A 24,127-nucleotide genomic window follows, 5' to 3' on the forward strand; every position below is an offset into this window, starting at 1 on the left:
GCCTCATGCCCGCCTTCTGTGTCAGTTTCCCCCAGGCAAGCTGGGGCCGAGGATGCAACTCAAAGGTTGTGTAAAAGGTAGACGCTGCCCACAGGCCCTGCCGCTGAAGGAGACCCACAGAGCGTCCACCTAAGGCCTGCCTGCCTCCACTCCTCCCTCCAGCTAGACCCAGAGCTCAGTCATCATGTGTCCTGTACTCGCCCCAGGGTCCATGCCCTGCCTGCACTGAGTGTCTTCCTTACTAATGTGCAGCTGCGAGGATTTTAAGAACTGTGTGTAAAATGTGAGCGAGCGGCCAGGAGTGAGGACCTACCATCCTTGTCTCCAGGGAGACCTGCTGAGGGAGGTGGGGCAGTAAGTCCTTGGCCCTGGCCTAGGAAAAGCCTGGACATGACTTGGCTTTAATGAGATAATCTCCACTCTGGGCACAGGTGCCCACATTCAACCAAGGCAGGGAGGGAGGTCAGCTCCAACCTGCTCAAAAACCATGTGGACACGGGCGCGGGAAGGCTGGACCTTGCACAGAAATGACCTGTGCCTTTGCCTCCTGCTGCAGAATTCAGAGCAACTACCTGGCACTGCAGCGGATCAACCAGGAGCTGGAGGGCAAGCTGTACCGCATGGTAAGGCTCACCCTGACGCCACTCCCTGTCCAGCACTGCCTTCTGGGCCATGTGACTCAGAGCCCTTGGGGGAAGTGGCCCCCTGGTGTCTCCTGGCCTGTTTAGGAGCTGAGTCCCAGGTCTTGCTTCCTGAGGGCTCTAGGGTTCAGCTGGTTCTCTTCTGCCCACTGAATGGGAGGGACTGGCAGGACAAGGACAGAGCTGGGCCAGGACTGCTGTGCTGCCCCAGCAGTAGGTCGAGCAGCCCAGGCTGGGTGTTCACGCAGAGCCACAGGACTGCCCAGGGACTGAAACGGAGAGGCTCAGATTGAGGTGGCACGTGAGTGAGGCAGGTTTGAGCATCTGTCTGCCTCTTCTGGGGATCTTCTGTCTTCCTGTGATAAAATAATGTGACTTTCCCCAGGCCTGGCCCTGGTGAGTATCAAGGCCCTTGATACCCACAAAGTACCCGGGTGCTGCCTTTTCTGTGTGCTGGCAGGAGCAATAGCAATGGTGGCCACGAGAATCCTAGATTTGACTCTAGGAGAAAGCATTTGAGGCTCCGGCACGTGAGTCCAGAGAGGTTCCTTCTTCTTTTGGCTGGGTCTGGCACTGCCTGGGACCCTGTCAGGGCCCTTCTCTTCTGAGCCTCAGTTTCCCAGTCTGTAGAGATGGGCCAGGCTCTGTGAGAGTGAGCACAAGCCATCCCAGCCTCCTGGGGAAGGGCCTCGTCAGTCCCGTCGCAGATGAGAACCGAGGCTGGTCAGTGGTACGGCTGGGCTCAAACCTGGTCAGTCCGTGCGCCTAACCCCTGCAACCTGGGTCCCCAGCACCGTGTCACTCAGGCTTTCAGGGGATACAGGAGACCTAATCCAACAGGCCTTGTTCTGGCCTGCCAGAAGCTGACCACTGACCACCTCCTTCTGCTGCCCTGGTCCTGCAGGGCCAGCACTACGAGGAAGAGAAGCGCGCACTGAGCCACGAGATCGTCGCCCTCAACAGCCACCTCCTGGAGGCCAAGGTGACCATTGACAAGCTGTCAGAGGACAACGTGAGTGCCCTGTGCATCTGCCCGTGGAGGGCTGGGGGTATCTGAGGGAGCTTCCTGGGAGGCGCTGGCAGTCAGGACCTTGGCTTGGAGGGCTCCCAGCTGAGGGGCTTTGGCCCCAGTCTGGCACAGGGGACAGGTGGCTGGGCAGAGTAGTCAGGATGTGGCAGAGTGTCTGGTGCAGTTGGGGAAGGATAAGACAGGTGGGCCACATGCTACTGAGGTGTCCCCAAGAGGCCCTCTGCTGAAAGGGCTTGAGCTAGGGAATGTGAGGCCAAGTTTTCCCACAGGGTGCAGCCTCCTGGCCCCAGGTGGGGTCACAGCACTCAGGACCTCTGCCTTCAGCCAGCCCAGATCACCCACAGGCCTGGTCAAGAGGCCCCATGAGATGGCTGGGCCCTTTCCAGCCACCATGCTTTCATTAATCGGCATTGACTGACTCCTTGCCAGATGTAGCTAGGCTGAGCATGTAGTGTGAAAGGCACAAGCAGGGGGGAAAAAATATATATATATATACATATATATATATACACACACACACACGTATATACACATATATGATTATATGTCCCCACCCACACGGGGCTGACACCTGAGGGAAGGCAGACTAAAGCAGGTAACTGCGTGACCTAGAGGTGGTAGACATGGTCCACTGCCGAGATGCAAAGCCAGGAACAGGACGAGGAGCTGCCAGTGGCAGGTCACAGACCTGCTGGGCGTTTTTGAAACAGGCTGCTTGAGCCAGGACCTGAAGGCAGGGTGGGGGACATCTGAGAGGGATCCCTCCAGGCTGGAGGACCAAGCTGCCCATGTGGAGAACGGCAAAGAGGCTGTTGGGGGGGCTGCAGCCGCATTGCGCAAGGTCCCTCAGGAATCAGCTTTACTCTGAGTCGGGGGCCCCAGAAGGCTCCTGAACAAAGGGACAACGTGCCTGTGTTCACAGTTCCCTGGGCTGCTAGTTAGTGAGCTCAGACTGCAGGGCCAAGGGCAGGCACAGGAACATCAAGAGGAGGCCAGGCTGTGGTCTACAGGACAGAGCAGTGTCAGCCAGGAGGGAGGCAGGCAGGAGGGAGAAGGGCTCACTCCTGGCCATGTTGTGAAGACAGAACCAACAAGACAGCTCTGCAGGGCAGGTGATGAGTCCAGCCAGCCCCCAAGGCATGGCCACCTGTGGAGGGGCAGCTGTGAGTGGGGGCTTGGGTTCGAGAAGCACATGGCCCTTCTCGAGGAGGGTGGTTGGGTATGGGGTGTGGAGCCGGGGTGCAAGCCAGTTACGTGGGGGCAGAGGTCACAAGGGAGTGTGTGCAGGCGAGGGGAGGGGAGGCTGCAGGACACAGGGACACTCCAAAGTCGGGTTAATGAGCTGGAACCAGCAAGGACGGCTGAGAGGGAGAGGCCAGCAAGAGGGAGACACCAGGCACGCATGGTGGCCCAAGCCACACGAGGAGCAGGTGGTCCTCAGCAAGCTGGCCAGCTGGGTCACAGCTGCTGAGAGCTCAGGTAAGAGGGGGCTGGGAACAGCCCCGGGATCCGGGGACTCAGAGGTTGGAGGCTGAGTGGAGGGGGGCCTCCGGTGATGAAGTGGTTCCAGAGGTGGGGACGGGAGGCTCCACCAGACCACTCCTGCAAGCTGCGTGGCTCTCGCAGGGGGCAGAGAGCATGATGTGGGAGGCCTCCTGGCGCATCTCTGCAGAGGTAGTGCACGTGAGGAAGCCGAGGCGCGGCCAGCCTCCGTGAGTGTCCAGGTTGCCACGCTCACAGGCAGAGCCGGAGCTCCACTCAGGGCCGCCTGGTTCCTGCACCGCACCAGGCTCTTGGTGGCAGGTCCCCCTCCTGCTTCCTCTGCCTGAGAAGGCCGTGGCTCCTCCCCGAGAGTCAGCAACCGTGGCCCTTTGGGAGGGTCCCTGAACCTCACACCCTCCAACATGGACAGTTCAGGGCCTTCAGTGCCCAGTCAGGGGTCCTGCCAATGTGATGTCTTCACCCTGGGGACCGTGTCCATGACAGGAACTGTCCAAGGTCACCCACGCCTCCGGCTGGGCTGTGGGGGTGCGGTAGCAGAGCCAGGCCAGCTGGGCAGGACCCACAGCGCTCTGCTGCCAGGGGCAGCCTCACAGGAGGTCCGTTCTCAGTCCTCATCCAGCTGTGCCCTTCCTAGGAGGAGACTGGGGACCCAGGTTCCCACCACTATGCAGGCCAGTTGGGGCCCCAGCCTCAGTGAAGGTAGGGTGAAGACGGCTCCAAGGCGTGGAACGGGCAGGAAGGGGTGCCCGTGCTGGGTGCCACCTGGCCTGACACTGGTTCAGCCAGGACTCTGGCGGCAGCCCTAGCCAGAAGCATTGTGGGGCGAGGCTGTGGGATCCCGGGAGGGGCGGCGAAGGCCCCGCAACCACAGGCACATGCAACAGAGATTTTCAGTCAACCAAATCCCCTCGAGTCCTACTGTTTGCATCTGTTTTTAGCTCTGGAGGCTGACCAGTCCTCATCTACCCAGAGTCACACACCTGCCCCACTCCAGCCCAGCCCCCTGGCCAGGCAATGCCCTGAGAGTGGGGCATGAGCACGAGTCCAAGACGGGGTGGCAGGGGCTGGGGGCCCACCTGTCCCTCATTCCTGCCGGTCACTGCCCACCAGCTCATCTTAGAGGGACCCTGGGGCTGAGGGGCAGGGAGACCAGACCGGGTGGACGAGCCTGGGGACCAATGGGGCCCCCAACTACAATGGCCACCCCTGAGGGAGGTTCCGTCTTGGCAGGCCTGGGGCCACGTCTGGTCGGCCATGCAGCACTGTCTGGCAGGCCCTTCCCTACGGCAGCAGCTCCAGGTCCAAACAGGCCCTCGCCTGCGGGCAGGGACGCGAAGCCCCGAGGGATGGGGCCAGGAGTCCAGCCGGCTCTGCCCAACCTCCCACTGCCCGCTGCCACTGGTCCGGGCGGCAGGGGCCTCTGGGGCGAGCTGCGCCGAACGCCTTCTCTTGTCTTCCAGGAGCTCTATAGGAAGGACTGCAATCTAGCGGCCCAGCTGCTGCAGTGCAGCCAGACCTACGGCAGGGTCCGTAAGGTGTCCGAGGTAACGTGACCCCGCCCCGCAGCCAGGCCCACCCTGTCCCAGGACCACTCTGGGCTCCTTTTGGGCCGGCCCCACCCTGAGGCCACCCCCACCCCTGAGGAGGAAGATGCCGGGTGAGCCTGAGCCCCTCAACTTCCTCGCACCCCTGGGTCCCGGCCTCGCTGACCCCATGCATCCTGCCCGCCCTGGCTCGGACAGCCGTGGCCCTCCCCAGAGCTCCCTGGACCCGCCCAGGCTACTTGTTTCCTTCCACTCCTGTTCCCGCTGCAAGCCCCGTCCAGATGGTGTGCACCTCACAGCAGCCCCGAGGATCGGGCACATGACAGGCCCGCTTTAGAGATGACAAACACATGTCAGGGAACAGTAGGTCTGGCCAAGGTCCCAAGGCCAGCAGAGAGAAGAGTCTGGACTCAGAACCAGGCCTGTCTGACACTGAAACCAGACTGGACAGAGCCCACCCTTCCCCTCCACGGCCACCTGGAGCACTGGCCCAGGGACCTGCTCACCCTACACACAAGCCCGCCCTCCAGGCCCTTGTCCATGTCCCCTTTCCCTGGGCCCAGGCCATGCCTGACACACTCACAAAATAGATCAAACAGTAGCGGGACGTCCCCCACTGGCACCAGGCGCTCGCGCGGGAGCCACAGGGCGCCTGGCCCTGGCCTCAATCTTTGTTGCATCTGTTTCTGAGTCTGTCTCCTTCCTCAGCACAGCGGGGTCTGGGGTGGGTGCCCAGAGCCCATAGGTCTGTGAGCAAGTCAGTCCCCCTCGCTGGACAGGAGCTGGGGCGAGGCCCAAGCCAGGCCCAGTCCCGGCTCTCTGGGCTGACTGCCTCCTCCAGGCTCTGTCGGATGGGGTGGGGCTGGTAGAGGTGACCAGGGAGCCCGAGGTGTGCTGACGACAGCCCTGTGCTGGGGAGTCTGTTCCCATGCGGTGTCCCGGCCCTGGCTCCTGCAGCGTGCTGTGAGAACCCTGGGGGTCCCTGTTCGTCTGCCTGCCTGCCTGCCTGCCTGTTGGTCACGCTGACCGTGGTCCTCAGCCTCAGGGCCAGGGCTGGGCCCGTGTTGACGGTGACCCCACCCCTGCCCTCCCTCCCCCACACCCGTTCCAGCTGCCCTCGGACTTCCAGGAGCGCGTGAACCTGCACATGGAGAAGCTCGGCTGCAGCCTGCCCTCCCAGCTTTGCCACCCTGCCTACGCCGACAGTGTCCCCACCTGCGTCATCGCCAAGGTGCTGGAGAAGCCTGACCCGGTCAGCCTGTCCTCCCACTTGTCAGATGCCTCGGCCCGTGACCTGGCCTTCCGTGACGGGATAGAGAAGCAGGCCCCACGACCCCCATACAAGGGGGACATCTACTGCAGCGACACAGCCCTCTACTGCCCCGAAGAACGGCGGCGTGACCGGCGACCCAGCGTGGACACGCCGGTGACAGACGTGGGCTTCCTGCGGGCCCAGAACTCCACAGACAGCGCTGCAGAGGAGGAGGAGGAGGCCGAGGCTGCGGCCTTCCCCGCTGGCTTCCGGCGCGAGGCCTTCCCTGGCTACGCGGGCTCACTGCCCACGTCCAGCTCCTACTCCAGCTTCAGCGCCACGTCGGAGGAGAAGGAGCACGCGCAGGCCAGCACGCTCACCGCCTCGCAGCAGGCCATCTACCTGAACAGCCGCGACGAGCTCTTCAACCGCAAGCCTCCCGCTGCCACCTACGAGGGCAGCCCTCGCTTCGCCAAGGCCACGGCCGCCGTGGCAGCCCCTCTTGAGGCTGAGGTGGCCCCAGGGTTCGGGCGGACAGTGTCTCCGTACCCAGCTGAGTCCTTTCGCTTCCCAGCCACCCCGGGCCCCCAGCAGGCCCTGATGCCCCCAAACCTGTGGAGCCTACGGGCCAAGCCAGGGTCCGCCCGGCTCCCTGGAGAGGACGCTCGGGGCCAGTGGCGGCCCCTGAGCGTGGAGGACATTGGTGCCTACTCCTACCCGACCAGCACCGCGGGCCGAGCCTCGCCCTGCAGCTTCTCTGAACGCTACTATGGTGGCAGCGGGGGCAGCCCAGGCCAGAAGGCCGAGGGCCGCGCCAGCCCCCTCTATGCCACCTACAAGGCCGACAGCTTCTCGGAGGGTGATGGCCTCTCCCAGGGCCACTTGGCAGAGCCCTGCTTCCTGCGGGCTGGTGGCGACCTCAGCCTCAGCCCCAGCAGATCGGCTGACCCGCTCCCGGGCTACGCACCCAGCGAGGGAGACAGGGACAGGCTGGGGGTGCAGCTGTGTGGAGCTGCCAGCAGCCCTGAGCCAGAGCACGGCTCCAGGGACTCCCTGGAGCCCAGCTCCATGGAGGCCTCCCCGGAAATGCACCCTGCCGCCCGCCTCAGCCCCCAGCAGGCCTTCCCGCGGACTGGCGGCTCTGGCCTGAGCCGCAAGGACAGCCTCACGAAAGCCCAGCTCTACGGAACCTTGCTCAACTGACCGCTGCCCGCAGGCCGCGGCTGGGGCCTCCACCCCCACTCTGGCCCCACCCAACGTGGTGGCTGAGAGGGGCAGCCCCTCCCCAGACACCCCCATTCCCCAGCCCCCTGCCGCGGAGGAATCGGTCCAGACGCCCCCTCTTCCACAACCCAGTAGAGTCTGAGGGGGACCCTGCTCCCCATCCCATCTGTCCACCCCAGCCTCCCCACTGAGGAACTCCCACTTAGAGTGTTGTCACCACTGTCACCCCGCCCGAGGTGAGCATCCCCCTTTTATAAAGTGAAACTATTTTTATAGAGAAAAAGGGTCTTTCTTAACGCACTTGGCCTCCAGCAGCCTGGATGGCAGCCTTGGCGTTCTTCACACAAAGCTCCTTTATTTTTCCGGTGAGGGTGCGTGGGGCCTGCCCCCGAGAAGGGAAAGACCAAGCCCCACATGCAAGGAGGCACCCAACAAGCTGGTGACAAGGGAACCCCACCGTTCAGTCCGCCGGGAGGGAAGTGGAACCAATTAGGGATATGAATGTCTGAACGCTTTCTCCCAGTGCGGCCAGCACGACACCGGAGCTCTTTGTGGCCCATCAGTCCCGAGTGGGGCCGGGACACTGTCCCAGTACGGCGGTGCTCCCTCCTCCCTAGCCGCCCCCCGACGCCACCTTCTCTACCTCAGACGTATGAGGCCCCCACCCTGCACTCCGAGCCGTGATGCATGCTTGTCCGTCCACGTCCTGTTTTGCATTCATCAATAAAAGACAGTGGGAGGCACCTGCGTGTGGCTTGTTTCTTCTCCCTTGACGCTGATGCAGCCAAGGTGGGCTCCCTACCTGCTCTTAGCAGTCTTACCTGGCCCAGCACCTCGACCTTGTCTGGCATTTGAGTTCCTGTCTCCTGCATGGCGTTGGCCATGCCACCTGGATACCTACGCCTCACATCCCTTACTGCTTCCACCTAGAATAGTCTTCCACTTTCCGCTGGGCACAGGTCTGCTCCACTTTTAGTGTCCGATATAGTCCGTGTTACCCCTTTGCCCAGTGCTATTTCTGCCAAGGACACTCGCAGGTCTCCCCTATAGCACTCTGGCTCCCATGGGTGTGGGGAGGCGCCAAGAGCCCAGGAGCTGTTCCCTCCATGGTCCTTTAGCTTCCCTCTGGCTTCTAGCTTTCTGCAGTTTCCCGAAGGTATGTCTGGGTGTCTTCTTAGGACTCAGTCTCGAATCTGTAGACTGGTGTATTTTATCAATTCTGGAAAAACCACCCTAATATTTTTTAAGAATTGTTTTTTCAGTTCATTCTCTCTTCTCCTTCTGGGCTGCCCGCAGGCCTGTGGCAGCCCCTCTAACTGTGCCCACTGCTCTTAAACATTTTCCTAACTTTGTCCCACCCTGCTGCACTTCCACTCACTAATTGTGTTCATTCAGCTGTGAAATAACCACTGAGTTTTTTACTTCAATTGTTACTTTTTTCTAGATGTTCTGTTTGGTTGTTCTGCAGATCACTGTGCTACTTACTCGCTATGGCTCCCTACTCCTTGGAACAGTTTCCAAGCTTGTGTCTGCTCCTTCCATCATGTGGAGTCAGTGGGTCTGTTACTTTGGTTCCTGCTCATGTTGCCATGTTTCTTTGTGTTCCTGGTTCTTTCATGCAAGCTCATTCTCACTCTCAAAGGTGTACTTACACGGTTCTGCCAGGCCAAGGATGAAGGCTTCCTCCTGCAGTGGAGTTTTGTATGTTTCTCTGGGTGTTTGGGGGTCCTTCCCATGGGAGACCACCTTGACCTGGTTAATGGCCTGAAGTCTGCCCCAGCCTCCAAAGGCAGCCTCTGCTGGGGCTCCCACTGCCTTGTTCCCGGAGCACTTCAGATGTTTGGGCCCCTGCTCATGGCTGGGTGGGGAATGTGGCTAGGGAACTTACACTTGCCTCTCCAAAACCTCCTGGCTTAAAGTTGGCTCAGCAGGACCCTGGGACTCCTAAGTGCTTATAGCTAAGCACTAAGTCTGCAACTTCTCTCCCCAAATTCCCTGGACTGTGGCTTGGTGTTTCCCTGTTCTCCCCAGTGCTGAATCCAGCTGTCCAGCCATGCTGGCCACAGGGACTTGGCTCTGCTGAGAGGCAGCTGGTGTAACACCAGGTCCAGGGCTTCAAGTACAGAAGGCCCATGGTTATCCAAATAGGAGAGGGTTCTCACTGCTACAAGGGAAAGAGTGAAAGGGATCAGAAGGATGAATAGGAGTTCACAGAAGGGACAGCTGGGGAGTTCCAGAAGCCGTTCGTACTTCCAGGGGCTCCCCCAGGGCTCAGGCTAGAGACATAGCTGGATAGTTGCTGCTGGCAGATCCCATCTACCCAGGTATCCAGACCAGCAGGGCGGGGCTCCCTGCGCCTTGGCCACCACTTGGAACCCTGCCTCATCTTTGGCGAAGCTCCACCTGTGCCCCCACCACCAGTCTTCTCAACCTCCACTGGGACAGTGTATGGCCAGGCTCTGCAGCCAGCTGGCCGAGTCACCTCAGGGAGTACCAGGTCCCCACTGGTCCAGTTTCCCCTTCTGAAGCCTGAGGACACTGATCACCTCCTGGGACCCTCCAGACAGTCAGTGGCCCAACTGTAGGGAGGGCCTAGCGGTAGGCACCATCCTCAGGGTCAGAGAGCCCTGGTGCCCTGAGATGGTTCCCTCAGCTGGTCAGTGGGGATCGTGGTCACCCTGCAAGAGCTGCGAACCCAAGTCCCACTCAGAATAAAAGCCACACCTGGCATACAGGACAGCAGGCAGCCAACAGCCCACACAGGTATCTCAGGATGAAGCTGCTGCTCCCAGCACCAATTTGGAGCTGGCATTTCGGGTTTTAAAGGTAGATAAAGGTGAGCGCTCGGGCCCAGGAAGGTGGGTGAAGGGGCGCCCACGCTCTTCACTCCTGCTCCCGTGTCCTAAATTTAGCTCTCTTATTTTAAAATTGCAAATGGTGAACTCCCCAACACCCTGCCAAGGATCAAAGTCAGTATTTGCTCTTTGGAAGAACACATTTAGGAACAGACAAAGCAAGAGCATACCTGCCCCATTCTTCCCAAACCACAGCCCCGCAGGAGGAGGCAAAGGCAGGCGGCCACTCCCACACCTGAGTTCTCAAATCCGGAGAGGTGCCCTAAGAAACCTCCACAGTGGGCTTCCAGTAGGGCCACAGCTTTGGGTCTGTTCAAGGCCACCAGCTTGGAAAAGAAATGGACTTCAGAGAGAGGTGTGGGTGGCGTTTGAGGGAAACAATCTACAAAGCCCTTTCCTCTGCCTCATCTCCTCTGCTCTTCCCAACTGTCCCACTTTACAGATGAGGAAACTGAGGCTCAGAAGCAAAGCACCTGCATAGTTCCATGCAATCAGGGGGACGGTCTTAGACCTGAGCGGGCCTCCCAGGATCACAGCACTGGGGTGTGTGCTGAGTGCAGAGGGGCGGCAGTCCTGGCGGAGGGGAGGTGTTCCCAGGCACACTCATGCTGAGGCCTGGCTGAAGCTCAGAGTAACTCTGACGCCGACAGAAGGGACGCAGCCAACAGAGTGGCGGACATCCCTGTCACAACACTCTGGGGAAGGTGGAAACCCGGGATAGTGCTAGGTATCAGGCAGGCACCTGGGACCCAGGACCTGGGGCTGGCAGGGAGGTGAGGGCAGCCCCAGGAAGGCACAGCCTCCTTCCGGCCATGTCTGGCTTGGTCATATACCACTCCTCATTCAGCAAACACGCCTGGACCTGGGCAGACCCTCGTGAAGCTATCCATGGGGTCCTGGGTCCTGTGGGGAAGCGCCACCGTGGGAACTACAATTCATAGCTCCCTCCAGGCCTGGCCCATGAACACTGTCTGAGGCAAGCAGCTGACAGAAGCTGGCCAACCCAAGTCCTTCCATGAGACTCATCAAATAGAAAGGAGGAAAGAAGCAGCCCCCGGCTAGCAGCCTCTGCCCTGAGACCCAAGGTGGACAAAGCCAATGTCTGGAGAGCAGAGGGATAGCAAGGGCAGAGCAGGATCCCGCCAACCTCTGGCCTGCATGGCAGTTCTGAGCATAGAGCTGAACCACACCCTCTGGCCTCAACCGGCACAACACCCACATCCCTGATGTCAACTCTGCCAACTACCGCTGCCTGAGCACCTACTGCATGCAGGACCTACCAGGAGCTGCAGAGACCAATCTCACTGATCTCCACGAGTTGAGAATATCAGTTCTCACTTTGCAGAAAGGGAAAGCAAGGTCCAGGGTGGCCATACAGCTTGCCTCAGGATGCACAACAAAGAAGGCAAGGTCCATCTGACCCCATAGTATGCATTCTGTCAACACTCCAGGACTGCAGCCATTCCTGCAGCCACAGTTGGAGCACCAACTGTGTACCAGAGGCCAGGGACAGAGGATGCCGGAGCACTTGACCATGTTGGGGTGGGGCGGCCTCAGGTGGAGCCAGGAGCTCTGTGGGCTGAGCATGAAGCAAGCTCATTCTCTGAGGTCCTGTCTGCAGGGTGCTGAATGAGGGAGGGAGAGTGGGTATTTACAGGGCAGGGACAATGGCCCAGCACTTGTGACGGTGGGTGCAAAGGCCCTAAAGCACAGAGTCTGCCAGGGTGGGGAATGATCTGGGCTGGCTTCAGAATCCCAGGGGCTCCCAGTGGCCACAGAATGGACAACAAAGGGCAAAGTCCAAGGTGAAGGTGAGAAGGAGGGCAGCTACGTGAGCAGTGAGGGAGGAACGCCCTCTCCCTGTGCCAGGCTCTGGGTGGTGCAGGCTGTCTCAGCTCCCCGCCTGGTGGGTGCTTCCATTTGTGCCAAGGACCAGGTATACTGGGCATGGGGCATGACCACTTTTACCAAATCAACCATTTATTGAGCCTAAAAATAGAAACAGAAGGTGTTCCCAGACTAAGTTCCCACCACGGCTGACTCAGCACACAAGGGCTCCAGAGGTCTGTGCCCTGCATGGGCCCGGGTGCCTGTTCCCTCACTCTGACAGGCATGATGGGCACACTGGGCCATGGCTCTCTCTCCCCATGCCCCATGCTCAGCTCCGGCTTCCTCACGCCAGGCTGAGCACACAGCTGGTGCTGCCTCTGCCTGACATCCGTTGTGCAGACTGCTCTGCTCTGACAGTGGGCTGGGGGGCAAGGCCAAGATGGAAGGCCAGGGTGGATGCATTAGGCCCTCAGCACAGGGCCAACTCAGGGCCTTTGATCTGCTCCTCCCTCTGCTTGGAACACCCTTCCTGTAGACCCCCAAGACCCCCAGCACACTGAAGCACCTCACGCAGCAGCCCTGCAGTAGCTCGGCCTCCCTCCCACGGCTGGGCACCACTGTGCTCAACACCCCCAGGGACTGCCCGTTCCTCACCCTCCTGGCAAGCCTGCAGGCTGGGCAGGGCGGTGCCTTGCCACATCTGGCAGCAGTGCGTGGACTAGCAGCATGTCTCTTTGCTTGCCCGGGCACTTCTTGGCACTTCCCTTCTGACTACCCTCCAGGATGCCCTCCCTGCCAGCTCAAGGTCTGCTTCCTCCAGGAGGACTCCAAGGTACCTAGGGCCCTCACCCTCATCTGCTTGGAGGCCCTCGTGCCCCGGGTGTGCCCGTGGCAAGCGTGGCCCCTCAGTGACAGTGCTGGTGGGGTTCGCCGTGTGCTGACCTGCCCTGGTCCCCAGGAATCAAGCTTCACCCCATCCAGCTCCTTGAGGCTCCTCAGGGCCTGCTTCTCTGCATCGCCCCTTCACCAGGACAGACACATCATCCCAGAGAGTGCCAGGGCTTGGGCAGAGCAGGGACCCAGATGGCCATACTGTGTGGGAGGAAGGGGCTTAGGCCCTGTAAGCCTGGCAGGACCATAGGGCTCCCAAGGGCAGAGTCCAGCCCGGAGGCCCACTGACCCTGGAGACACTCGGCTCAGGACCAGCGGTGCACCCTGCCACCCGTCTGCGGCATCCCAGCAGGCCTGGCAGCTAGAAGCAGGAGGGACCTGCCAATGCCTGCCTGTCGCTGCGCACATGTTCACTGGGCATCCGGGCACCCGGCAGGCACTCACTCAGGAGTCCTCGCCACCCTGAGACAGGTTCTCGTCCCCACTTCACAGATGAGAAAACGGAGGTGCAGCGGGTGGTGGAGGCGGCCTCAGTCTAGGTCTGACTCAAAGCCAATTTCAGTACCCAAGCCCCCTCCCCTGAGGGAGAAGGGGGCCCCAGGCGCCACTGGGGTCAGTGCCAGATCTTGATATCACCTCCCCAGGAGCAGGTGCCGAGGACAGACGGCAGCACGGGGTGGTAGGTGGCGCCAACACAGGCCTGTGTGTGTCCCTGCAGCGTGCATGCCCTGCTGGCTGTGCGGAAGCTGAACATCAGGACCCGGCCGTCAGCACTGCCTGTCACCAGCAGGTCACCACATGGAGAGCACTCACAGCCCACTGCGTAGCCTTCGACCTGCAGAGACATGGGGGTGGTGAGTGGCCACAGATAGTCCTCTAGGCTGCCCTGTGCATCGGAATTGTGACTCCTCTCCACAGAGAACAACCGAGGCCCAGCACCCTGAAGCCAAGGGCTCTTGAGTGGGCCATACCCAGGGGCTGGTGGTGGAAGCCAACCGGAGCAGTGTCCTCAGTGATGGTCACTGAGTTTCTGGCCCCTTCTGCTCAGCCTAGGGGGCCCTGGGTAGAGAGGTGGGTGCAGAGGTGGCCCACGCCCATGCCGGTCTGCTCCCACTCTCGCCCCTGCCACCTCTCCTTGTGAGGTTCAGGGCCTGGGGTAGACCACAGCCAATGTGGCACACATCCCCTGGAAAGAGAAGGCAGAATCCACCCAGAGAGTCGTGCACCCCAGACCCCAAGCCCGTTCCTGGTTCCGCCTACCAGGAGCTCTGCATACCTTGTGCCCCTCATAGCGCCGCCGCCTACTCATCCTGTAGGGCCACACGGCGGAGAAGAGGGCCAGGTAGTTTCCATTGGTCTGTGCCAGGAATACCGGCTCCCTCGGGTGCAAAGCAAGGCTGGGGCAGGTGTATCTCTCCTGAGAAACAGCAAGACCACAGGAGGGTCAGAGAAGGCTGCCCAGGTCTTCCGCCTCCAGCCTGCAGGCTGCTCTGGAGCCATGTACCCAGGCCTTGGCGTAAGTTTCCCCATGAGTTTCCTACTGCCACTGTAACAGGTCACTGCAAACTCAGTGGCTTAAAACAACAGTAAGTTGCTGCTGGAGGTCAGAAGTCGGATGTGGCTCTCATTGGGCTGAAGTCAAGGTGTCCTCAGGCCCTTTGCGAGGTCACGGGGTCACATTCTTGGCCCTTCTCCAGCTCCTAGAAGCCACCTGCAACCCTGTGGCAGGATGAAAATGGTCCCCAAATATATCCCCTTCCTAATTCCTAAGCCCTGTGGACATCAGCTTATGAGTGCCATGCCCCTCCCTACCTCCATGGGGAACCCTGGGAGACCCAGGCTCTCGCACAGCCAAAGATCCAGGGAGTGAGGAGGGGAATGGCCAAATGGAAAGCACGAATGAATGACTCAAATCACAAGGGGCCACACAGAAAGCAGCCCTCAGCCAGACCTGCCTGCACCCACGTAAGACTTAGAGTCTCAAAATGACCCCACTCAGAGGGCAGAGTGGGGAGCCACAGAACATCGGGCATCAGAGGCACAGAGGCCATGGCGGCTGAAGGACAAGCTCCCCAGCATGAGCTGCTGGCAGAGCACCTGCTTGCAACACAGAGAGCAATGGCCGTCAGCTCTGCATGGCCAGCGGCTCAGGCAGGATGTGCTCCATCAGTCCTGCTCGGGTCTCTGCGGACTCTTGCAGGCAGGATGCCCTCTGCTGTCAGACGTGCCCTTTCTGGGACCTTTCCTTCCCAGTGGGTGACACCAGAAACCCCCTCAGGGAGGACAGCAGGCAGCTTGCTCAGGCCACTTGGGACCCTCAGCACAAGGAAGCAGAAGGGGCGCTGACACACTCAGATCTGCAATCTCAAAAGGGGACAGTGGTGATTATGAAGGTGGTGATGGTGGTGACTGTGGCACAGGTGGTGGCAGTTGTGGTGACAACTGTGGTATTGGTGGCAATGATTGTCATGGTGGTGATGGTGCTGGTGACAACTGTGGTGCTGATGGTGGTGACTGCGGTGCTGGTGGTGATGTGGTGCTGACTGTGGTACTGGGGTGATTCTGCGGTTGTGAGGCTGCAGTGCTGGTAGTGATGATCGAGGTGGTGGTGGTTGTCCTCACAGCAGTGATGGTGGTGGTGATGGTGATGACAGAGGTGGTGATGGGGGAGGACAAGTGGTGGTGGTGGTGCTGGTGCTGCTGGTGCTGGTGGTGGTGCTGGTGCTGGTGGTGATGGTGGTGGTGATGGTGGTGGTGGTGGTGGTGCTGGTGCTGGTGGTGATGGTGGTGGTGGTGCTGGTGGTTGTGCTGGTGGTGGTGGTGGTGCTGGTGCTGGTGGTGTTGGTGGTGCTGGTGGTGGTGGTGTTGGTGGTGGTGGTGGTGGTGGTGCTGGTGCTGGTGGTGCTGGTGGTGGTGCTAATGGTGGTGGTGGTGGTGGTGGTGATGGTGGTGGTGATGGTGGTGGTGATGGTGGTGGTGATGGTGATGGTGATGGTGGTGGTGCTGGTGGTGGTACTGGTGGTGCTGGTGGTGGTGGTGGTGGTGATGGTGGTGGTGGTGATGGTGGTGGTGCTGGTGGTGGTGATGGTGGTGGTGGTGGTGGTGGTGGTGGTGGTCGTGGCTGCTAACACACAACAGAGCCTCCCTGCGCCTAGCACTGTGCTATATACCGTTTGTGAGCATTCTCTCTCTTAATTCTCAAAACCACTTTCTGCAATGATTAATATCATCCTTAATTTCTCTGGGGTTTTTTGTTTTGTTTTGAGACAGGGTCTTGCTATGTTGCCCAGGAGTCTCCACTTCCTGGGCTCAAGTGATGCTCTTGCTTCAGCCTCCTGAATAGCTGGGACTACGGCACATGCCCTAGCACCCAGCTCTCATCCTCAACTTTCTAACAGAAAAAGAATTAAAGAGGCTTAATAATCTCAGCTTACTTGGGAGGCTGAGTCAGGAGGATGGCAAGTTCAAGGCCAGCCTCAGCAACTTAGCCATACTCTCAGCAACCAAGTGAGACCCTGCCTCAAAATAAAAAATAAAAATGGCTGGGAGTGTAGCTCAGTGGTAAAGCACCCCTGGGTTCAATCACCAGTATGGAGGCGGGTGGGGCTAAAGAACAGTCCCGTGGCCCACCTGGCAGGTGGTGACTTTAGCACAGGTGTTCTTCCTAAATTAAGCCCCTACTCTGCACTCCCCCATCAGGTCACCCACCAGAGGTGCTGAGCAAGGGAGGCCAGATGCCCCTTCTGCCTGGCTGTTCGGCTGGTAGTGGGGGGCAGGGTCTCTGGGCCACAGGCCATCCTCCCCTCCCTCTGATGGGGCCACCCCCATCCTGCAGGTGCCCTGCAGGGATGGGGTCACAGGAGAGCTGCTCTGGGGGCCTGCAGAGGCCATGCAGGCAGCTCTCTTGGGCCCCATCCTGGAGACTTCAGGCAGTCGAACCCCCTCCCACAGGAGGGGCCAGGGACTTCGGACAGACCAGGGACACAGGAACATGTCAGGGTCAAAATGAGAACAATGCCAAATAGAGCTGCTCACGTGGAAAATCTGGTTGGAGATTTTGGCAGAACTCCGGAAATCCCAGGCAATAATGGTGCGGTCAGCAGAGTCCCGGGTGGAAGCGTCGGTGCTGCTCAGGAACTCGGAGCCTTCCTGGAGAAAGAGGATGTCCAGGGTCTGCTGTATGGTTGCCTTGTAGCCTCTCACCACCTGCATGAGTAGAGACACTGGTCACACGGGCAGTCCAGGAGCATGGGGCAGGTGCCCACCCAGGTACCCGGGGGCGGCAGGTTTAACGAAGCGGTACTGGGTCACATACGCAGTGGCAGAGCAGCCCCAAGCTCCGGTGGGTGGGGGAGCCTCTGCTTCCCCAGCAGGCCAATGCTGGTGGCTCCTGGGAGCTGTTCCATGAGGCCTCCCCTGTGAGAGCCTAACCCCAGGACAGCGTCCCCCCACTGCCACATGGATGGGTCCAGGGCGGCACTGGTCTCTCCCAGCACATGGGCCCTTTGGGAGCAGCAGGTGTCCCATGAAGACACGCTGAAGAAGGGCCCAGGCCCTGCTCATGGCACCAAGGGCATGGTGATCCCCATCACACCGGTGTCATATTTTGTGAGAATGTTTGAAGATGTCACATAACTTCCAGCTCACAAAGTCTCGAACCACTGTCTCTGGAGTACCAGTTATGCAGGGAGCAAGCATTCCCAAGACTGACCACAAAGGCAGACCTGCTGAGCACGCTTCAGCTCTGATGGCACGTTCCATCTTCTCATCATCCCCACCATATTTCACGCCACGCCTGCTGCACAGGCCACAGTGGCTCTGGGTTTTCAGGGGGCTTCTTGTACCCTCTGCTGCTCCTGGTCTGGGCAGCGGTGAGGCCGTGAGGATAAGAAGGTGCTCCGTTTAACAAACGTGGAGACCGTGACTTCACACTGCAATTTTGTCGTAACAGGCCACCACAGTGGAAGCAGTCAGGCCTCGGCACAGCGCCAGCCACAGGGTTACCAGCTCCCAGGGTGCCACCAACTGGCTGCAGCACCAACACAGCTCAGTCCCACCGGCCAGTAAATGAGCTGTCTTGACAAATTAAAAAACTGGAGTTCACACCTTTTAAATTTTTGACTTGTTATTTTCTGTTTTCCTCTTTCAAATACATACGCTAAATCTCATTAAACGCAGCCCTCCACAGACTTCATTTAGACATAGGGACGGAAAGTGGAGACCCATACTCCAGGTGAGGCACACTGAGTTCAGGGAGGCAGGGACTGGCTCAAGGTCACATACCCAGAGTGTGGCAGATCCTCTCCCCACATTTTGAGCCCAAAATTCAGTTTCCTACTGGCCAGTTCCTGGCTCTAAGTTCCTGGGGTCGAACTCTTGGGCAAAGGTAGGCAACAAATGACTGCTCTTCTCTGAGCCTCTTCAGAAGCAGCCTTCAGTTAGGGTGACTTCGAGGTGGGCCCCCTGAAGCCCAAAGAGTGGTCAAGGAGCAGAAAAGAGGTCACCCTGCAGACCCCTGAGTGCAGGACAGGAGGCAGGCTGCCCTGGCTTATGCTGCAGTGCCCACCCCTCCGCCTCCTCCACACACCAGGCTTTTACCAGGCACACCTGAGCCTCAAGGAGAGGGTGCTGGGGAGCAGCGCCAAGCCCTGCCATGGGCCCCAGGGCTGTGCCACTGCTGCAAGCTCTGCCCACCAGGTCCAGGAGGCCCTGGGAAGGGACTTCGCCCACATCACAATCCCCGACATCTGTTCTGATGACCTGCACACCCCAGCTCCAAGAACAGCAGCACCCCGCGGAGTTATGATCTACTCTATCGAGACAGGAGGGAGGAGGCAAGGCTCTGTCAGGGTGGCTCTGGAATGCTCTCTCTACTGGCTCCAGATCGAGAAGGGCAGCCCAGTCTCACCTCAGCGCCACCAGCACTGTGGGCCACCCGAGACCTACATTTCCCTAGGCCATGGCCGCCCTGCCCTCCTCTCTGCCCTCCCCCTTCTCCCAAAGCCTCTCCATCACCAAGCTTCAAGGAGGGAGCAGGGAGTCTAGAGATGACTGGGCACCAAATGCCAGGAGAGAAGTAAGCCTGGCCAACACGTGTCCCTGGGTGTGGCCAGTGCACTAAGACATTTCTCCTCCATGGTGGACACAGAACAGCCCCCAGAACAAACCAGTCCATAGAAAACAGCTGGTGCCAGGCACCCATGGATGCTGGGCAACTCCCACCTCGGTGCCCGAACCATGACTTCCATGTGGCCTACCACCACAGCTCCCCACCAGCCTTGGCCCCTCAGACCCTGCACGGTGGACTAGAATGAATGCAGGAAGCTGAGAGCCCTTCAGGCCCTCGCCCAGAGGCGGTGTGAAGGCCCTGAGGGGGCAAAACGCCCAGGAGCCATGCTCCCAGCTCTGTCCACAGAACTGCCCGAGTGCCCCACTCACACACCACCCGCCTCCCAAGACAAACCTCTATACCTTTCCCCAGAATTGACAGAAATGGCCCGACCCACGGACTGTCATAAAAGTGAATGGCCGGGAAACAAGCGGTGTTATGGATGATCCCTGCTGATAACCTGGCTGTCATTGGAAGGCTGGCCTTTGGAGTGATAATCAGGGAACATGACTGACTGCTTCATGCTGCTCGGTCCCTGGGAGACAGCAGAGGGACCGTTTGTGTGTCTGGCTGGTGGGTTTTATGGCAACCTTGATGAGATGGCCAACTGGCCCCCCATAACAGGGCACGAGTCTTCACTGCCTAGCCCAGACTAGCTGGATTCGAAAGGGAGCCCCACGCAGACTCCTGGCAACTGCAGGTCCCGTCAGCCAAGCAGGCACATGGCCCTGGGGAGAGTGGAGGGTGGACTGTGACGCCTGCAGGGGTGAGGACAATCACCTGATGGCCCGACACAAGGCTTGGCTTGGCCACCAGCTAACCTGGGCAGCGCCGGGCTGCGGACTCCCAGGGAGACTTGCTGAGCCTCCGTGGCTTCCCCGCCCACAGCGCTCTGGGCACAGGCGTGGCTTCCACCTGGAGCCCACAGCAACCACCACGTGCCACGAACGTCCCTTCCCTCTCCAGGCCCAGGGTCAAGTGCCCAGAAAGAGGAAGGCTGGGACAGTGCTCTGCACCCACGCCTGAAGCGCAGGATGAGGGGCAGAGATGCTGCTCTGAGTGCCTCGGGACCCTGGGCTCCCTTCCGCCAGCCCCACGAAGGGACTGCGTGTTCCTGGACAGATGCTTTGCTGCCTGCCCTCTAAGGCACACTTGGCAGGCATCAGTAAGGTGTGCTAAACTAACTGCTGGATAAATGAATGAGTGAAAGAGAGTAACTTAAAATACACCAACCTGAAGGCCTGTGGCCCCCAGGAATACCCTGGCAGCCTGGCTGTGGCAACTCACATGGAGCCTCTGCTGCTGGCTCCAAGACCCCTGAGGGAGACAGCAGTCACTCACAGGTCCCTCGAATCAGAGTGGGCCAAGGAAAGCTACTCCAAGACCCAGAAGCTTCTCTCAGGGAGTGGGAGAAGAACAGAGGACTGTTTACACAGCACCGCATCGTTGTGAGAGCCAGGTGGAGGGGCTCTCAGATGAACAGAGACAGAGAGCCAAGTGGGAGGGCCCGAGGGCTTAGGCAGACGCCCTGGGACCACTGATGGCCTATTACTAGCTGTGTGACTTTGGGTAAGTAAACGGCCTCTCTGTTCTTCAGTCTCCTACCTGTAAGGTGGGACAACAACCGACCTCCAGCTTAACAAAGGCGGCACAGGTCTGCCCAGCAGAGCACACAGAATGCAGCAGAAGCTCACGAACCTTCTCTTTGGAGCTGGCCAGGAGCTAGCATCCCAGGACGGAGCTGAGAGATCTTGGGCAGGTGCCTTCTCCCCAGACTTCCATTCCCTTTCCCTGAAGATGAGTCTTTGGTCTCTTCCAACACGTGGCTGCAGGCAACCCTCACTGAAGCCCACCCGGAGGGTAGGCACAGGCCCACTTCCAGGGCCTACATTCACACAAGGAGCCAACACACAGGATGGTGACTGTCAGGAGTGCCCAGTTGACACATTTTAAACAGGAATACAAATTTACATGTTAAAAAAAATTAAAAATGGGAGAAAACATGGATGAATTTCCCTAGAACCTGGAACTTGGAAGAACTTCCTCAGCTATGACTTCGAAACCACAAGCAGTAAGAGAAAACATGGGTAAACTTGCCTACATAAAAATAGTAATGAAAAAAAAGGAGAAAACACTTTTGGCTGGCAGAAAACAAATGAATAAATAACAAAAAAGTAACGTAAGAGGGGAGGGAGTCGTGGCGCAGTGGTAGAGCACTTGCCTGGACTGTGCACCAAATAAAATAAATACATAACAAAAAGGTTTATCAATATCTAAAAAAGTATTTTTTTATAAAAAGTAAAGTAAGACAAATGGAAGGAGCATTCACAACTTCCAGTGGAGCCAAAGGTCACCAATAATAATGCAGCGACTGTTTCTAAAACCAGATGATAGGGACCCAGAGCTCTGTAGAAAATGGGCAGCAACCAGACACCACGCCTTGCTGTCTCTCAGGCGAGGCCCTGAGGCTGCCAACGCAGCCCACAGGTGGCTGGGGCTGGGCTCCAGCCTGCGCTGCCAGAAGCACTTGCAGCAAAGGCACTCCGCATGGCTCCCTGCAGCAGGCGTGGCCACAACCCCACTTGTAAGCACGGAGCCCGGAGTCACACGAGGCCACGGGAAGCAGCGTGTCCCGGGAAAATAAAGAACCGACACAGCCCCGTGTCCACCCAGCAAGGAAGACGGAACGCCTGCGGTCTGTCCAGGCCTGGAAGGCGGGCGCTGGCCAGGCGGGAGGGACGGTGCGTGGCAGACGGGCGGCAGGAGCGCGTGTGCTGCCAGGGACGTTTCTACTTACCTACTCACTCACTGCAAGGCTGGGACGGGCCCAGGTCCTCGTGCATGCCAGGCAAGCACTCCACCACTGGGCCACACCCAGCTAACTACACCGAAGGCAGTGAGAAGATGACTCAGAAACAACAACGAGTAGATAGAAAATCTTTCTAGAGGGGAGAGAACAGAATGGGAGAGACAGGATTATAGGTGAACTTTCATTATTTCCCTCCATGGACCTTGTTTTGAAGATATGACTTAAGAACAAAGGTCACAGATTTTTTTTTTTTCCTATAAAGGGCCAGACACAATACTTTAGGGGGCCACATAAAGACACTGCTGAATGGTGTGTGTATAGCTGGTTAAAATGGAAAAACTATTCTGCACTCAAGAGCCATGTAAAAATAGCATAGGCCAAACAGGACCCATGAGGTGTAGTGTGCCAGATCTTTCTCTAGATTCATGTACATATTTTATTAAATTATACAACAAAAATAACTTAAAAAGCAACCTATAAAATGTGAAAGCAAAATTAAGCAAATGAAATTAACCAAATATTGATTTGGCAAGTTAACCACACAAATAGTTTTCCTTTTAAGAAACTTTAAAAGCACAGCAATATAATGAGAGAGGCTTAGTTGAATATACATTAATAGAAAACCAGTAGTTTGATGGGAGACCCTAATTGAATACTCACTGTGGACAGAAAGAACAATAAGAAAGTTTAAACTGTTCTCATTCATTTATTGTTAGTGCCAATATATATGCTTCCAAATTGTGTTAAGGTAGATGGAAATAAATTTTTTCAGCAAAAAAGAATTTAAAAATATAAAAAACAAAGCAAAATAAAAATTCTGGAATCTTAAATTTGATTTGAAAAAAATCAGCATAAACAACAATGTATTCTGTCTTAAAAATAAAACTGTGTCCTAGCTGTGTGCACAGAAGGCCACAGAAACAGTGAGCAGCCTCGGCACTCAGGATGGCCTCCACACCCAGCCACCGTCACCAGCAGCGACATGAATGACAGATCAGGACTTCAAAAGTCATTCTAACTCCAGAACATAGGTCCACGAAGGTGGAGTGAGAGATTGGTCATGGTACGTAGAGACACGGAAGAAACATAAAAAAGGACTCAAATTGAACTTCCAGAGATGAAATGGGCCAAGTGTGAGATGAAAAAGACTTTAGATGGAATTAATAGCAGACGAGACACTGCAAAAGAAAACGAGTGGACTAGAAGACGCTGCAATCAGAGCCACTTAGCAAGTTCCAGGAAGAAAGAAAGAATACTATATCTAAACGTGAACAGAATCTAACGTTGACCTGACGTGGAGTAAACCCACAATGGCCTCTCTCCCTCTCCCTTCCCTCCAAGTATTTCCCTCTTCCTCCAAATATTAATTAACATTTGTCCAAATCTGGCAAAACTCGTAAATTTAGAGAGTCAAAAAACTGTGCAACCACAAAGAAGAAAATTCAAAGAAAACCAAGTCCTGGCACATCACAACCAAATTGCTGAAACCCTTTAAAAAAAATACCAAAAGCACTCAAGGAAAAAAACGAAGAATTACATGTAAAACAACTTGAAATACTGTATATTTCTCTTTCAAGACTATGGAGGCCAGAAGACATTGGAACACTGAAAAGAGTCAAAGAAAGGAGTGTCAACCAGCATTGTACAGACAGCAAAAACATCCCCTAGGAAAATAGACGTTCAAGAGTGGAAAAAACTAAGTGAACTTGTCTTCAGCAGAACCGCTCGCCAAAACCAACGCTCAGGGAAACTCTTCAGGTGGAGGGACACTGCCAGAAGAACATGGCATTTCTGGGATGACGGAGAGCGACAACTATGGCAAACAACGGGAAAATCGTTCTAGAACTTATCCTCTCTCCCTAAGTTGTGTGAAATATGTATGACTATCAAAAATAAGTTACGACATCATCTGGGTGGGAGATCTTTATGTAAACATTTCCATATCATGACTATACAAAAAGGGTAGAGGGTAAAAGACCCATCTGATTAGAAAATTTTTATGCTTTACTTAAAGAGATAAAATATTAAAATATGTAAAATTGTGAAAAATTAGGAATGCATATTAAGATCCTTAGGGCAATCACCTGAACATATACTACTAAAAGCCAAAATGCTAATAGATAAACTAATAAATTACTCAACTTCATGTCACTGCAATGAAATATCTAACACAGACTATTTGTAAAGTGAAGAGAGGTTTGTTTTATGTCATGGTTCTGAAGATTCAAGTCCCAGGTTGGGCAGTCCACTGGACTGGCCTCTAGAAGGGTAGCAGAGGAGGGCAGGAGTGTGCTTGAGCGAGAGAGTGCTCACTTTACAAGTCAGGGAGAGAAGAGGTCCTGTAACCCCTCCCAAGGGCCCAGCCCTGACCTAAGGCCTTCCACAGGCCCGGCCTCTTCATGTCCACAGTACCCCCAACAGTGCCACCCCAGGCACCAA

General features: G+C 57.3%; 2 protein-coding genes across 12 annotated transcripts in view; one reads left to right on the forward strand and one right to left on the reverse strand.

Annotated features, from left to right (window-relative positions):
• BEGAIN (brain enriched guanylate kinase associated) overlaps window positions 1-7,733 on the forward strand; it is a gene marked incomplete at its 5' end in the record, with an annotated part of 38,557 nt that extends 30,824 nt beyond the window's left edge. For 5 of the 10 annotated variants that reach the window (XM_079129499.1, XM_079129502.1, XM_079129503.1 and 2 more), the window contains 4 exons: window positions 557-623; window positions 1,546-1,653; window positions 4,635-4,718; window positions 5,830-7,174. In XM_079129499.1, the coding sequence (XP_078985625.1) occupies window positions 557-623; window positions 1,546-1,653; window positions 4,635-4,718; window positions 5,830-7,173 (1,603 nt within the window). In that variant the 3' untranslated portion in view covers window position 7,174. Of the gene's footprint in view, window positions 1-556; window positions 624-1,545; window positions 1,654-4,634; window positions 4,719-5,829 lie in introns of all 10 variants that reach the window. The other 5 variants (XM_079129495.1, XM_079129498.1, XM_079129504.1 and 2 more) reach the window with 3 other exon arrangements.
• Window positions 7,734-12,019: 4,286 nt separating this feature from the next.
• WDR25 (WD repeat domain 25) overlaps window positions 12,020-24,127 on the reverse strand; it is a 136,842-nt gene continuing 124,734 nt past the window's right edge. The window contains exons 5-7 of one of the 2 annotated variants that reach the window (XM_079129507.1): window positions 16,806-16,976; window positions 14,047-14,187; window positions 12,020-13,605 (exon numbers count right to left, since the gene is read on the reverse strand). In XM_079129507.1, the coding sequence (XP_078985633.1) occupies window positions 13,384-13,605; window positions 14,047-14,187; window positions 16,806-16,976 (534 nt within the window). In that variant the 3' untranslated portion in view covers window positions 12,020-13,383. The remainder of the gene's footprint in view (window positions 13,606-14,046; window positions 14,188-16,805; window positions 16,977-24,127) is intronic. The other variant, XM_079129508.1, reaches the window with a different exon arrangement.

This window comes from Sciurus vulgaris (genome assembly GCF_902686455.1).
Source record: "Sciurus vulgaris genome assembly, chromosome: 2".
NCBI lineage: Eukaryota > Metazoa > Chordata > Mammalia > Rodentia > Sciuridae > Sciurus > Sciurus vulgaris.